This window comes from Oncorhynchus keta, chromosome 19 (assembly GCF_023373465.1).
Source record: "Oncorhynchus keta strain PuntledgeMale-10-30-2019 chromosome 19, Oket_V2, whole genome shotgun sequence".
NCBI classification, from domain to species: domain Eukaryota; kingdom Metazoa; phylum Chordata; class Actinopteri; order Salmoniformes; family Salmonidae; genus Oncorhynchus; species Oncorhynchus keta.
Window position 1 is genome coordinate 8710594 of NC_068439.1, and position 12469 is coordinate 8723062.

General features: G+C 51.1%; 1 protein-coding gene across 14 annotated transcripts; it reads left to right on the forward strand.

The window, feature by feature from the left end:
* Positions 1-6810: 6810 nt before the first annotated feature.
* LOC127909164 (involucrin-like) lies at positions 6811-12449 on the forward strand. 14 transcript variants are annotated; one of them, XM_052469273.1, is made up of 3 exons: positions 6811-7770; positions 9648-9934; positions 11606-11786. In XM_052469273.1, coding segments are annotated over exons 1-3 (1209 nt in total). In that variant the 5' UTR covers positions 6811-6850; the 3' UTR covers positions 11608-11786. The 14 variants fall into 14 exon arrangements, with proteins under 14 accessions (XP_052325233.1, XP_052325231.1, XP_052325226.1 ...); XM_052469271.1 differs by lacking the exon at positions 11606-11786 and adding an exon at positions 11226-11257; XM_052469266.1 differs by lacking the exon at positions 11606-11786 and adding an exon at positions 10892-11075 and having other exon boundaries at positions 9648-9981.
* The last annotated feature ends 20 nt before the right edge of the window (positions 12450-12469 follow it).

Consider the following 12469-nt stretch of genomic DNA (forward strand, 5'->3'; position numbering starts at 1 on the left):
ACATGGAGCGTACAGTCAGAAACTAACCCTGGGAGAAGAGGAAGCCAACATGGAGTGTACAGTCAGAAACTAAACCTGGGAGAAGAGGAAGCCAACATGGAGCGTACAGTCAGAAACTAACCCTGGGAGAAGAGGAAGCCAACATGGAGCGTACAGTCAGAAACTAACCCTGGGAGAAGAGGAAGCCAGCATGGAGCGTACAGTCAGAAACTAAACCTGGGAGAAGAGGAAGCCAACATGGAGAGGAACAGTCAGAAACTAACCCTGGGAGAAGAGGAAGCCAGCATGGAGTGTACAGTCAGAAACTAACCCTGGGAGAAGAGGAAGCCAACATGGAGAGGAACAGTCAGAAACTAACCCTGGGAGAAGAGGAAGCCAGCATGGAGTGTACAGTCAGAAACTAACCCTGGGAGAAGAGGAAGCCAGCATGGAGTGTACAGTCAGAAACTAACCCTGGGAGAAGAGGAAGCCAGCATGGAGCGTACAGTCAGAAACTAACCCTGGGAGAAGAGGAAGCCAGCATGGAGCGTACAGTCAGAAACTAACCCTGGGAGAAGAGGAAGCCAACATGGAGCGTACAGTCATAAACTAACCCTGGGAGAAGAGGAAGCCAACATGGAGCGTACAGTCAGAAACTAACCCTGGGAGAAGAGGAAGCCAACATGGAGCGTACAGTCAGAAACTAACCCTGGGAGAAGAGGAAGCCAACATGGAGAGGAACAGTCAGAAACTAACCCTGGGAGAAGAGGAAGCCAGCATGGAGCGTACAGTCAGAAACTAACCCTGGGAGAAGAGGAAGCCAACATGGAGCGTACAGTCAGAAACTAACCCTGGGAGAAGAGGAAGCCAGCATGGAGAGGAACAGTCAGAAACTAACCCTGGGAGAAGAGGAAGCCAACATGGAGAGGAACAGTCAGAAACTAACCCTGGGAGAAGAGGAAGCCAGCATGGAGCGGAACAGTCAGAAACTAACCCTGGGAGAAGAGGAAGCCAGCATGGAGAGGAACAGTCAGAAACTAACCCTGGGAGAAGAGGAAGCCAGCATGGAGCGTACAGTCAGAAACTAACCCTGGGAGAAGAGGAAGCCAGCATGGAGAGGAACAGTCAGAAACTAACCCTGGGAGAAGAGGAAGCCAGCATGGAGTGTACAGTCAGAAACTAACCCTGGGAGAAGAGGAAGCCAACATGGAGCGTACAGTCAGAAACTAACCCTGGGAGAAGAGGAAGCCAGCATGGAGAGGAACAGTCAGAAACTAACCCTGGGAGAAGAGGAAGCCAACATGGAGTGTACAGTCAGAAACTAACCCTGGGAGAAGAGGAAGCCAGCATGGAGTGTACAGTCAGAAACTAACCCTGGGAGAAGAGGAAGCCAGCATGGAGTGTACAGTCAGAAACTAACCCTGGGAGAAGAGGAAGCCAGCATGGAGTGTACAGTCAGAAACTAACCCTGGGAGAAGAGGAAGCCAGCATGGAGTGTACAGTCAGAAACTAACCCTGGGAGAAGAGGAAGCCAGCATGGAGCGTACAGTCAGAAACTAACCCTGGGAGAAGAGGAAGCCAGCATGGAGTGTACAGTCAGAAACTAAACCTGGGAGAAGAGGAAGCCAGCATGGAGAGGAACAGTCAGAAACTAACCCTGGGAGAAGAGGAAGCCAGCATGGAGAGGAACAGTCAGAAACTAACCCTGGGAGAAGAGGAAGCCAACATGGAGAGGAACAGTCAGAAACTAACCCTGGGAGAAGAGGAAGCCAACATGGAGAGGAACAGTCAGAAACTAACCCTGGGAGAAGAGGAAGCCAGCATGGAGAGGAACAGTCAGAAACTAACCCTGGGAGAAGAGGAAGCCAGCATGGAGAGGAACAGTCAGAAACTAACCCTGGGAGAAGAGGAAGCCAGCATGGAGAGGAACAGTCAGAAACTAACCCTGGGAGAAGAGGAAGCCAACATGGAGCGTACAGTCAGAAACTAACCCTGGGAGAAGAGGAAGCCAACATGGAGAGGAACAGTCAGAAACTAACCCTGGGAGAAGAGGAAGCCAGCATGGAGCGTACAGTCAGAAACTAACCCTGGGAGAAGAGGAAGCCAGCATGGAGCGTACAGTCAGAAACTAACCCTGGGAGAAGAGGAAGCCAGCATGGAGTGTACAGTCAGAAACTAAACCTGGGAGAAGAGGAAGCCAGCATGGAGAGGAACAGTCAGAAACTAACCCTGGGAGAAGAGGAAGCCAACATGGAGAGGAACAGTCAGAAACTAACCCTGGGAGAAGAGGAAGCCAACATGGAGAGGAACAGTCAGAAACTAACCCTGGGAGAAGAGGAAGCCAACATGGAGCGTACAGTCAGAAACTAACCCTGGGAGAAGAGGAAGCCAGCATGGAGAGGAACAGTCAGAAACTAACCCTGGGAGAAGAGGAAGCCAGCATGGAGTGTACAGTCAGAAACTAACCCTGGGAGAAGAGGAAGCCAGCATGGAGAGGAACAGTCAGAAACTAACCCTGGGAGAAGAGGAAGCCAACATGGAGTGTACAGTCAGAAACTAACCCTGGGAGAAGAGGAAGCCAACATGGAGAGGAACAGTCAGAAACTAACCCTGGGAGAAGAGGAAGCCAGCATGGAGCGTACAGTCAGAAACTAACCCTGGGAGAAGAGGAAGCCAGCATGGAGCGTACAGTCAGAAACTAACCCTGGGAGAAGAGGAAGCCAACATGGAGTGTACAGTCAGAAACTAACCCTGGGAGAAGAGGAAGCCAACATGGAGTGTACAGTCAGAAACTAACCCTGGGAGAAGAGGAAGCCAACATGGAGGAACAGTCAGAAACTAACCCTGGGAGAAGAGGAAGCCAGCATGGAGAGGAACAGTCAGAAACTAACCCTGGGAGAAGAGGAAGCCAGCATGGAGAGGAACAGTCAGAAACTAACCCTGGGAGAAGAGGAAGCCAGCATGGAGAGGAACAGTCAGAAACTAACCCTGGGAGAAGAGGAAGCCAGCATGGAGCGAACAGTCAGAAACTAACCCTGGGAGAAGAGGAAGCCAACATGGAGAGGAACAGTCAGAAACTAACCCTGGGAGAAGAGGAAGCCAGCATGGAGAGGAACAGTCAGAAACTAACCCTGGGAGAAGAGGAAGCCAGCATGGAGAGGAACAGTCAGAAACTAACCCTGGGAGAAGAGGAAGCCAGCATGGAGAGGAACAGTCAGAAACTAACCCTGGGAGAAGAGGAAGCCAGCATGGAGGTACAGTCAGAAACTAACCCTGGGAGAAGAGGAAGCCAACATGGAGTGTACAGTCAGAAACTAACCCTGGGAGAAGAGGAAGCCAACATGGAGAGGTACAGTCAGAAACTAACCCTGGGAGAAGAGGAAGCCAACATGGAGAGGAACAGTCAGAAACTAACCCTGGGAGAAGAGGAAGCCAACATGGAGAGGAACAGTCAGAAACTAACCCTGGGAGAAGAGGAAGCCAACATGGAGAGGAACAGTCAGAAACTAACCCTGGGAGAAGAGGAAGCCAGCATGGAGAGGAACAGTCAGAAACTAACCCTGGGAGAAGAGGAAGCCAACATGGAGAGGAACAGTCAGAAACTAACCCTGGGAGAAGAGGAAGCCAGCATGGAGAGGAACAGTCAGAAACTAACCCTGGGAGAAGAGGAAGCCAGCATGGAGAGGAACAGTCAGAAACTAACCCTGGGAGAAGAGGAAGCCAGCATGGAGAGGAACAGTCAGAAACTAACCCTGGGAGAAGAGGAAGCCAGCATGGAGAGGAACAGTCAGAAACTAACCCTGGGAGAAGAGGAAGCCAACATGGAGAGGAACAGTCAGAAACTAACCCTGGGAGAAGAGGAAGCCAGCATGGAGAGGAACAGTCAGAAACTAACCCTGGGAGAAGAGGAAGCCAGCATGGAGAGGAACAGTCAGAAACTAACCCTGGGAGAAGAGGAAGCCAACATGGAGAGGAACAGTCAGAAACTAACCCTGGGAGAAGAGGAAGCCAACATGGAGAGGAACAGTCAGAAACTAACCCTGGGAGAAGAGGAAGCCAACATGGAGAGGAACAGTCAGAAACTAACCCTGGGAGAAGAGGAAGCCAGCATGGAGAGGAACAGTCAGAAACTAACCCTGGGAGAAGAGGAAGCCAACATGGAGAGGAACAGTCAGAAACTAACCCTGGGAGAAGAGGAAGCCAACATGGAGAGGAACAGTCAGAAACTAACCCTGGGAGAAGAGGAAGCCAACATGGAGAGGAACAGTCAGAAACTAACCCTGGGAGAAGAGGAAGCCAACATGGAGAGGAACAGTCAGAAACTAACCCTGGGAGAAGAGGAAGCCAGCATGGGAGGAACAGTCAGAAACTAACCCTGGGAGAAGAGGAAGCCAGCATGGAGAGGAACAGTCAGAAACTAACCCTGGGAGAAGAGGAAGCCAGCATGGAGAGGAACAGTCAGAAACTAACCCTGGGAGAAGAGGAAGCCAGCATGGAGAGGAACAGTCAGAAACTAACCCTGGGAGAAGAGGAAGCCAGCATGGAGAGGAACAGTCAGAAACTAACCCTGGGAGAAGAGGAAGCCAACATGGAGAGGAACAGTCAGAAACTAACCCTGGGAGAAGAGGAAGCCAGCATGGAGAGGAACAGTCAGAAACTAACCCTGGGAGAAGAGGAAGCCAACATGGAGAGGAACAGTCAGAAACTAACCCTGGGAGAAGAGGAAGCCAACATGGAGGAACAGTCAGAAACTAACCCTGGGAGAAGAGGAAGCCAACATGGAGAGGAACAGTCAGAAACTAACCCTGGGAGAAGAGGAAGCCAACATGGAGAGGAACAGTCAGAAACTAACCCTGGGAGAAGAGGAAGCCAACATGGAGAGGAACAGTCAGAAACTAACCCTGGGAGAAGAGGAAGCCAACATGGAGGAACAGTCAGAAACTAACCCTGGGAGAAGAGGAAGCCAACATGGAGAGGAACAGTCAGAAACTAACCCTGGGAGAAGAGGAAGCCAGCATGGAGAGGAACAGTCAGAAACTAACCCTGGGAGAAGAGGAAGCCAACATGGAGGAACAGTCAGAAACTAACCCTGGGAGAAGAGGAAGCCAACATGGAGAGGAACAGTCAGAAACTAACCCTGGGAGAAGAGGAAGCCAACATGGAGAGGAACAGTCAGAAACTAACCCTGGGAGAAGAGGAAGCCAGCATGGAGAGGAACAGTCAGAAACTAACCCTGGGAGAAGAGGAAGCCAGCATGGAGAGGAACAGTCAGAAACTAACCCTGGGAGAAGAGGAAGCCAACATGGAGGAACAGTCAGAAACTAACCCTGGGAGAAGAGGAAGCCAGCATGGAGAGGAACAGTCAGAAACTAACCCTGGGAGAAGAGGAAGCCAGCATGGAGGAACAGTCAGAAACTAACCCTGGGAGAAGAGGAAGCCAACATGGAGAGGAACAGTCAGAAACTAACCCTGGGAGAAGAGGAAGCCAGCATGGAGAGGAACAGTCAGAAACTAACCCTGGGAGAAGAGGAAGCCAACATGGAGAGGAACAGTCAGAAACTAACCCTGGGAGAAGAGGAAGCCAGCATGGAGAGGAACAGTCAGAAACTAACCCTGGGAGAAGAGGAAGCCAGCATGGAGAGGAACAGTCAGAAACTAACCCTGGGAGAAGAGGAAGCCAGCATGGAGAGGAACAGTCAGAAACTAACCCTGGGAGAAGAGGAAGCCAGCATGGAGAGGAACAGTCAGAAACTAACCCTGGGAGAAGAGGAAGCCAGCATGGAGGAACAGTCAGAAACTAACCCTGGGAGAAGAGGAAGCAACATGGAGAGGAACAGTCAGAAACTAACCCTGGGAGAAGAGGAAGCCAACATGGAGAGGAACAGTCAGAAACTAACCCTGGGAGAAGAGGAAGCCAGCATGGAGAGGAACAGTCAGAAACTAACCCTGGGAGAAGAGGAAGCCAACATGGAGAGGAACAGTCAGAAACTAACCCTGGGAGAAGAGGAAGCCAACATGGAGAGGAACAGTCAGAAACTAACCCTGGGAGAAGAGGAAGCCAGCATGGAGAGGAACAGTCAGAAACTAACCCTGGGAGAAGAGGAAGCCAGCATGGAGAGGAACAGTCAGAAACTAACCCTGGGAGAAGAGGAAGCCAGCATGGAGAGGAACAGTCAGAAACTAACCCTGGGAGAAGAGGAAGCCAACATGGAGAGGAACAGTCAGAAACTAACCCTGGGAGAAGAGGAAGCCAACATGGAGGAACAGTCAGAAACTAACCCTGGGAGAAGAGGAAGCCAGCATGGGAGGAACAGTCAGAAACTAACCCTGGGAGAAGAGGAAGCCAGCATGGAGAGGAACAGTCAGAAACTAACCCTGGGAGAAGAGGAAGCCAGCATGGAGAGGAACAGTCAGAAACTAACCCTGGGAGAAGAGGAAGCCAACATGGAGAGGAACAGTCAGAAACTAACCCTGGGAGAAGAGGAAGCCAACATGGAGAGGAACAGTCAGAAACTAACCCTGGGAGAAGAGGAAGCCAGCATGGAGAGGAACAGTCAGAAACTAACCCTGGGAGAAGAGGAAGCCAACATGGAGAGGAACAGTCAGAAACTAACCCTGGGAGAAGAGGAAGCCAACATGGAGAGGAACAGTCAGAAACTAACCCTGGGAGAAGAGGAAGCCAACATGGAGGAACAGTCAGAAACTAACCCTGGGAGAAGAGGAAGCCAACATGGAGAGGAACAGTCAGAAACTAACCCTGGGAGAAGAGGAAGCCAACATGGAGGAACAGTCAGAAACTAACCCTGGGAGAAGAGGAAGCCAACATGGGAGGAACAGTCAGAAACTAACCCTGGGAGAAGAGGAAGCCAACATGGAGAGGAACAGTCAGAAACTAACCCTGGGAGAAGAGGAAGCCAGCATGGAGAGGAACAGTCAGAAACTAACCCTGGGAGAAGAGGAAGCCAACATGGAGAGGAACAGTCAGAAACTAACCCTGGGAGAAGAGGAAGCCAGCATGGAGAGGAACAGTCAGAAACTAACCCTGGGAGAAGAGGAAGCCAGCATGGAGAGGAACAGTCAGAAACTAACCCTGGGAGAAGAGGAAGCCAGCATGGAGAGGAACAGTCAGAAACTAACCCTGGGAGAAGAGGAAGCCAGCATGGAGAGGAACAGTCAGAAACTAACCCTGGGAGAAGAGGAAGCCAACATGGAGAGGAACAGTCAGAAACTAACCCTGGGAGAAGAGGAAGCCAGCATGGAGAGGAACAGTCAGAAACTAACCCTGGGAGAAGAGGAAGCCAGCATGGAGAGGAACAGTCAGAAACTAACCCTGGGAGAAGAGGAAGCCAACATGGAGAGGAACAGTCAGAAACTAACCCTGGGAGAAGAGGAAGCCAACATGGAGAGGAACAGTCAGAAACTAACCCTGGGAGAAGAGGAAGCCAGCATGGAGAGGAACAGTCAGAAACTAACCCTGGGAGAAGAGGAAGCCAACATGGAGAGGAACAGTCAGAAACTAACCCTGGGAGAAGAGGAAGCCAACATGGAGAGGAACAGTCAGAAACTAACCCTGGGAGAAGAGGAAGCCAACATGGAGAGGAACAGTCAGAAACTAACCCTGGGAGAAGAGGAAGCCAGCATGGAGAGGAACAGTCAGAAACTAACCCTGGGAGAAGAGGAAGCCAGCATGGAGAGGAACAGTCAGAAACTAACCCTGGGAGAAGAGGAAGCCAACATGGAGAGGAACAGTCAGAAACTAACCCTGGGAGAAGAGGAAGCCAACATGGAGAGGTACAGTCAGAAACTAACCCTGGGAGAAGAGGAAACCAGCATGGAGAGGAACAGTCAGAAACTAACCCTGGGAGAAGAGGAAGCCAGCATGGAGAGGAACAGTCAGAAACTAACCCTGGGAGAAGAGGAAGCCAGCATGGAGAGGAACAGTCAGAAACTAACCCTGGGAGAAGAGGAAGCCAGCATGGAGAGGAACAGTCAGAAACTAACCCTGGGAGAAGAGGAAGCCAGCATGGAGAGGAACAGTCAGAAACTAACCCTGGGAGAAGAGGAAGCCAGCATGGAGAGGAACAGTCAGAAACTAACCCTGGGAGAAGAGGAAGCCAACATGGAGAGGAACAGTCAGAAACTAACCCTGGGAGAAGAGGAAGCCAGCATGGAGAGGAACAGTCAGAAACTAACCCTGGGAGAAGAGGAAGCCAGCATGGAGAGGAACAGTCAGAAACTAACCCTGGGAGAAGAGGAAGCCAGCATGGAGAGGAACAGTCAGAAACTAACCCTGGGAGAAGAGGAAGCCAGCATGGAGTGAACAGTCAGAAACTAACCCTGGGAGAAGAGGAAGCCAGCATGGAGAGGGACAGTCAGAAACTAACCCTGGGAGAAGAGGAAGCCAACATGGAGAGGTACAGTCAGAAACTAACCCTGGGAGCAGAGGAAGCCAGCATGGAGAGGAACAGTCAGAAACTAACCCTGGGAGAAGAGGAAGCCAACATGGAGAGGAACAGTCAGAAACTAACCCTGGGAGAAGAGGAAGCCAACATGGAGAGGAACAGTCAGAAACTAACCCTGGGAGAAGAGGAAGCCAGCATGGAGAGGAACAGTCAGAAACTAACCCTGGGAGAAGAGGAAGCCAACATGGAGAGGAACAGTCAGAAACTAACCCTGGGAGAAGAGGAAGCCAGCATGGAGAGGAACAGTCAGAAACTAACCCTGGGAGAAGAGGAAGCCAGCATGGAGAGGAACAGTCAGAAACTAACCCTGGGAGAAGAGGAAGCCAGCATGGAGAGGAACAGTCAGAAACGAACCCTGGGAGAAGAGGAAGCCAACATGGAGAGGAACAGTCAGAAACTAACCCTGGGAGAAGAGGAAGCCAGCATGGAGAGGAACAGTCAGAAACTAACCCTGGGAGAAGAGGAAGCCAGCATGGAGAGGAACAGTCAGAAACTAACCCTGGGAGAAGAGGAAGCCAACATGGAGAGGAACAGTCAGAAACTAACCCTGGGAGAAGAGGAAGCCAACATGGAGAGGAACAGTCAGAAACTAACCCTGGGAGAAGAGGAAGCCAACATGGAGAGGAACAGTCAGAAACTAACCCTGGGAGAAGAGGAAGCCAGCATGGAGAGGAACAGTCAGAAACTAACCCTGGGAGAAGAGGAAGCCAGCATGGAGAGGAACAGTCAGAAACTAACCCTGGGAGAAGAGGAAGCCAACATGGAGAGGAACAGTCAGAAACTAACCCTGGGAGAAGAGGAAGCCAACATGGAGAGGAACAGTCAGAAACTAACCCTGGGAGAAGAGGAAACCAACATGGAGAGGAACAGTCAGAAACTAACCCTGGGAGAAGAGGAAGCCAGCATGGAGAGGGACAGTCAGAAACTAACCCTGGGAGAAGAGGAAGCCAGCATGGAGAGGAACAGTCAGAAACTAACCCTGGGAGAAGAGGAAGCCAGCATGGAGAGGAACAGTCAGAAACTAACCCTGGGAGAAGAGGAAGCCAGCATGGAGAGGAACAGTCAGAAACTAACCCTGGGAGAAGAGGAAGCCAGCATGGAGAGGAACAGTCAGAAACTAACCCTGGGAGAAGAGGAAGCCAGCATGGAGAGGAACAGTCAGAAACTAACCCTGGGAGAAGAGGAAGCCAACATGGAAACAGAGAGGAACAGTCAGAAACTAACCCTGGGAGAAGAGGAAGCCAACATGGAGAGGAACAGTCAGAAACTAACCCTGGGAGAAGAGGAAGCCAGCATGGAGAGGAACAGTCAGAAACTAACCCTGGGAGAAGAGGAAGCCAACATGGAGAGGAACAGTCAGAAACTAACCCTGGGAGAAGAGGAAGCCAACATGGAGAGGAACAGTCAGAAACTAACCCTGGGAGAAGAGGAAGCCAGCATGGAGAGGAACAGTCAGAAACTAACCCTGGGAGAAGAGGAAGCCAACATGGAGTGTACAGTCAGAAACTAACCCTGGGAGAAGAGGAAGCCAGCATGGAGTGTACAGTCAGAAACTAACCCTGGGAGAAGAGGAAGCCAACATGGAGTGGAACAGTCAGAAACTAACCCTGGGAGAAGAGGAAGCCAGCATGGAGAGGAACAGTCAGAAACTAACCCTGGGAGAAGAGGAAGCCAGCATGGAGTGGGACAGTCAGAAACTAACCCTGGGAGAAGAGGAAGCCAACATGGAGAGGAACAGTCAGAAACTAACCCTGGGAGAAGAGGAAGCCAACATGGAGAGGAACAGTCAGAAACTAACCCTGGGAGAAGAGGAAGCCAGCATGGAGAGGAACAGTCAGAAACTAACCCTGGGAGAAGAGGAAGCCAACATGGAGAGGGACAGTCAGAAACTAACCCTGGGAGAAGAGGAAGCCAACATGGAGAGGAACAGTCAGAAACTAACCCTGGGAGAAGAGGAAGCCAGCATGGAGCGTACAGTCAGAAACTAACCCTGGGAGAAGAGGAAGCCAACATGGAGAGGAACAGTCAGAAACTAACCCTGGGAGAAGAGGAAGCCAACATGGAGAGGAACAGTCAGAAACTAACCCTGGGAGAAGAGGAAGCCAACATGGAGAGGAACAGTCAGAAACTAACCCTGGGAGAAGAGGAAGCCAGCATGGAGAGGAACAGTCAGAAACTAACCCTGGGAGAAGAGGAAGCCAACATGGAGAGGAACAGTCAGAAACTAACCCTGGGAGAAGAGGAAACCAGCATGGAGAGGAACAGTCAGAAACTAACCCTGGGAGAAGAGGAAGCCAACATGGAGAGGAACAGTCAGAAACTAACCCTGGGAGAAGAGGAAGCCAGCATGGGAGGAACAGTCAGAAACTAACCCTGGGAGAAGAGGAAGCCAGCATGGAGCGGAACAGTCAGAAACTAACCCTGGGAGAAGAGGAAGCCAACATGGAGAGGGACAGTCAGAAACTAACCCTGGGAGAAGAGGAAGCCAGCATGGAGTGGACAGTCAGAAACTAACCCTGGGAGAAGAGGAAGCCAGCATGGAGTGGACAGTCAGAAACTAACCCTGGGAGAAGAGGAAGCCAACATGGAGAGGGACAGTCAGAAACTAACCCTGGGAGAAGAGGAAGCCAGCATGGAGAGGAACAGTCAGAAACTAACCCTGGGAGAAGAGGAAGCCAGCATGGAGAGGAACAGTCAGAAACTAACCCTGGGAGAAGAGGAAGCCAACATGGAGAGGAACAGTCAGAAACTAACCCTGGGAGAAGAGGAAGCCAACATGGAGAGGGACAGTCAGAAACTAACCCTGGGAGAAGAGGAAGCCAACATGGAGAGGAACAGTCAGAAACTAACCCTGGGAGAAGAGGAAGCCAACATGGAGAGGAACAGTCAGAAACTAACCCTGGGAGAAGAGGAAGCCAACATGGAGAGGAACAGTCAGAAACTAACCCTGGGAGAAGAGGAAGCCAGCATGGAGTGAACAGTCAGAAACTAACCCTGGGAGAAGAGGAAGCCAGCATGGAGTGGACAGTCAGAAACTAACCCTGGGAGAAGAGGAAGCCAGCATGGAGTGGACAGTCAGAAACTAACCCTGGGAGAAGAGGAAGCCAGCATGGAGTGGACAGTCAGAAACTAACCCTGGGAGAAGAGGAAGCCAGCATGGAGAGGAACAGTCAGAAACTAACCCTGGGAGAAGAGGAAGCCAGCATGGAGTGGACAGTCAGAAACTAACCCTGGGAGAAGAGGAAGCCAGCATGGAGTGGACAGTCAGAAACTAACCCTGGGAGAAGAGGAAGCCAGCATGGAGAGGGACAGTCAGAAACTAACCCTGGGAGAAGAGGAAGCCAGCATGGAGTGGACAGTCAGAAACTAACCCTGGGAGAAGAGGAAGCCAGCATGGAGAGGGACAGTCAGAAACTAACCCTGGGAGAAGAGGAAGCCAGCATGGAGAGGGACAGTCAGAAACTAACCCTGGGAGAAGAGGAAGCCAGCATGGAGTGGACAGTCAGAAACTAACCCTGGGAGAAGAGGAAGCCAGCATGGAGAGGGACAGTCAGAAACTAACCCTGGGAGCAGTAAAACACAACATATGTTGATCTATGATTTAAAATAACTTCGAGCCGGTGACTATTGTTCAACGGGGAATGTTTGCAGTGGATTCCTGTTCAACTCTTCATCTGGACTGATCTGAGAACTGTGAAAGCAGTATGGCCTCAGTCTTATCAGAGGGATTTGCTTTCACCAAGTTACCTCGGGTCAGTGAAGAGAGCGGAAATAAGGTAGGAATTCAATCCAAGCCCTGTTAGAGCAGCGCACTAGACGGCCGACAACACAGTAAAGGCATTTCCCTCTGACGGTAACCGTAGGTACAACATCAGCTCAAGCTGACATGATGACTCCTTGCTGTCCCCAGTCCACCTGGCCGTGCTGCTGCTCCAGTTTCAACTGTTCTGCCTGCGATTATTATTATTTGACCATGCGAACATCTTGGCCATGTTCTGTTATCTCCACCCGGCACAGCCAGAAGAGGA

What these genes read in the sequence shown, in the direction of transcription:
- LOC127909164 (XM_052469263.1), top strand. Translation starts at nt 6,851, where the DNA reads ATGGAGAGGAACAGTCAGAAACTAACCCTGGGAGAAGAGGAAGCCAGC.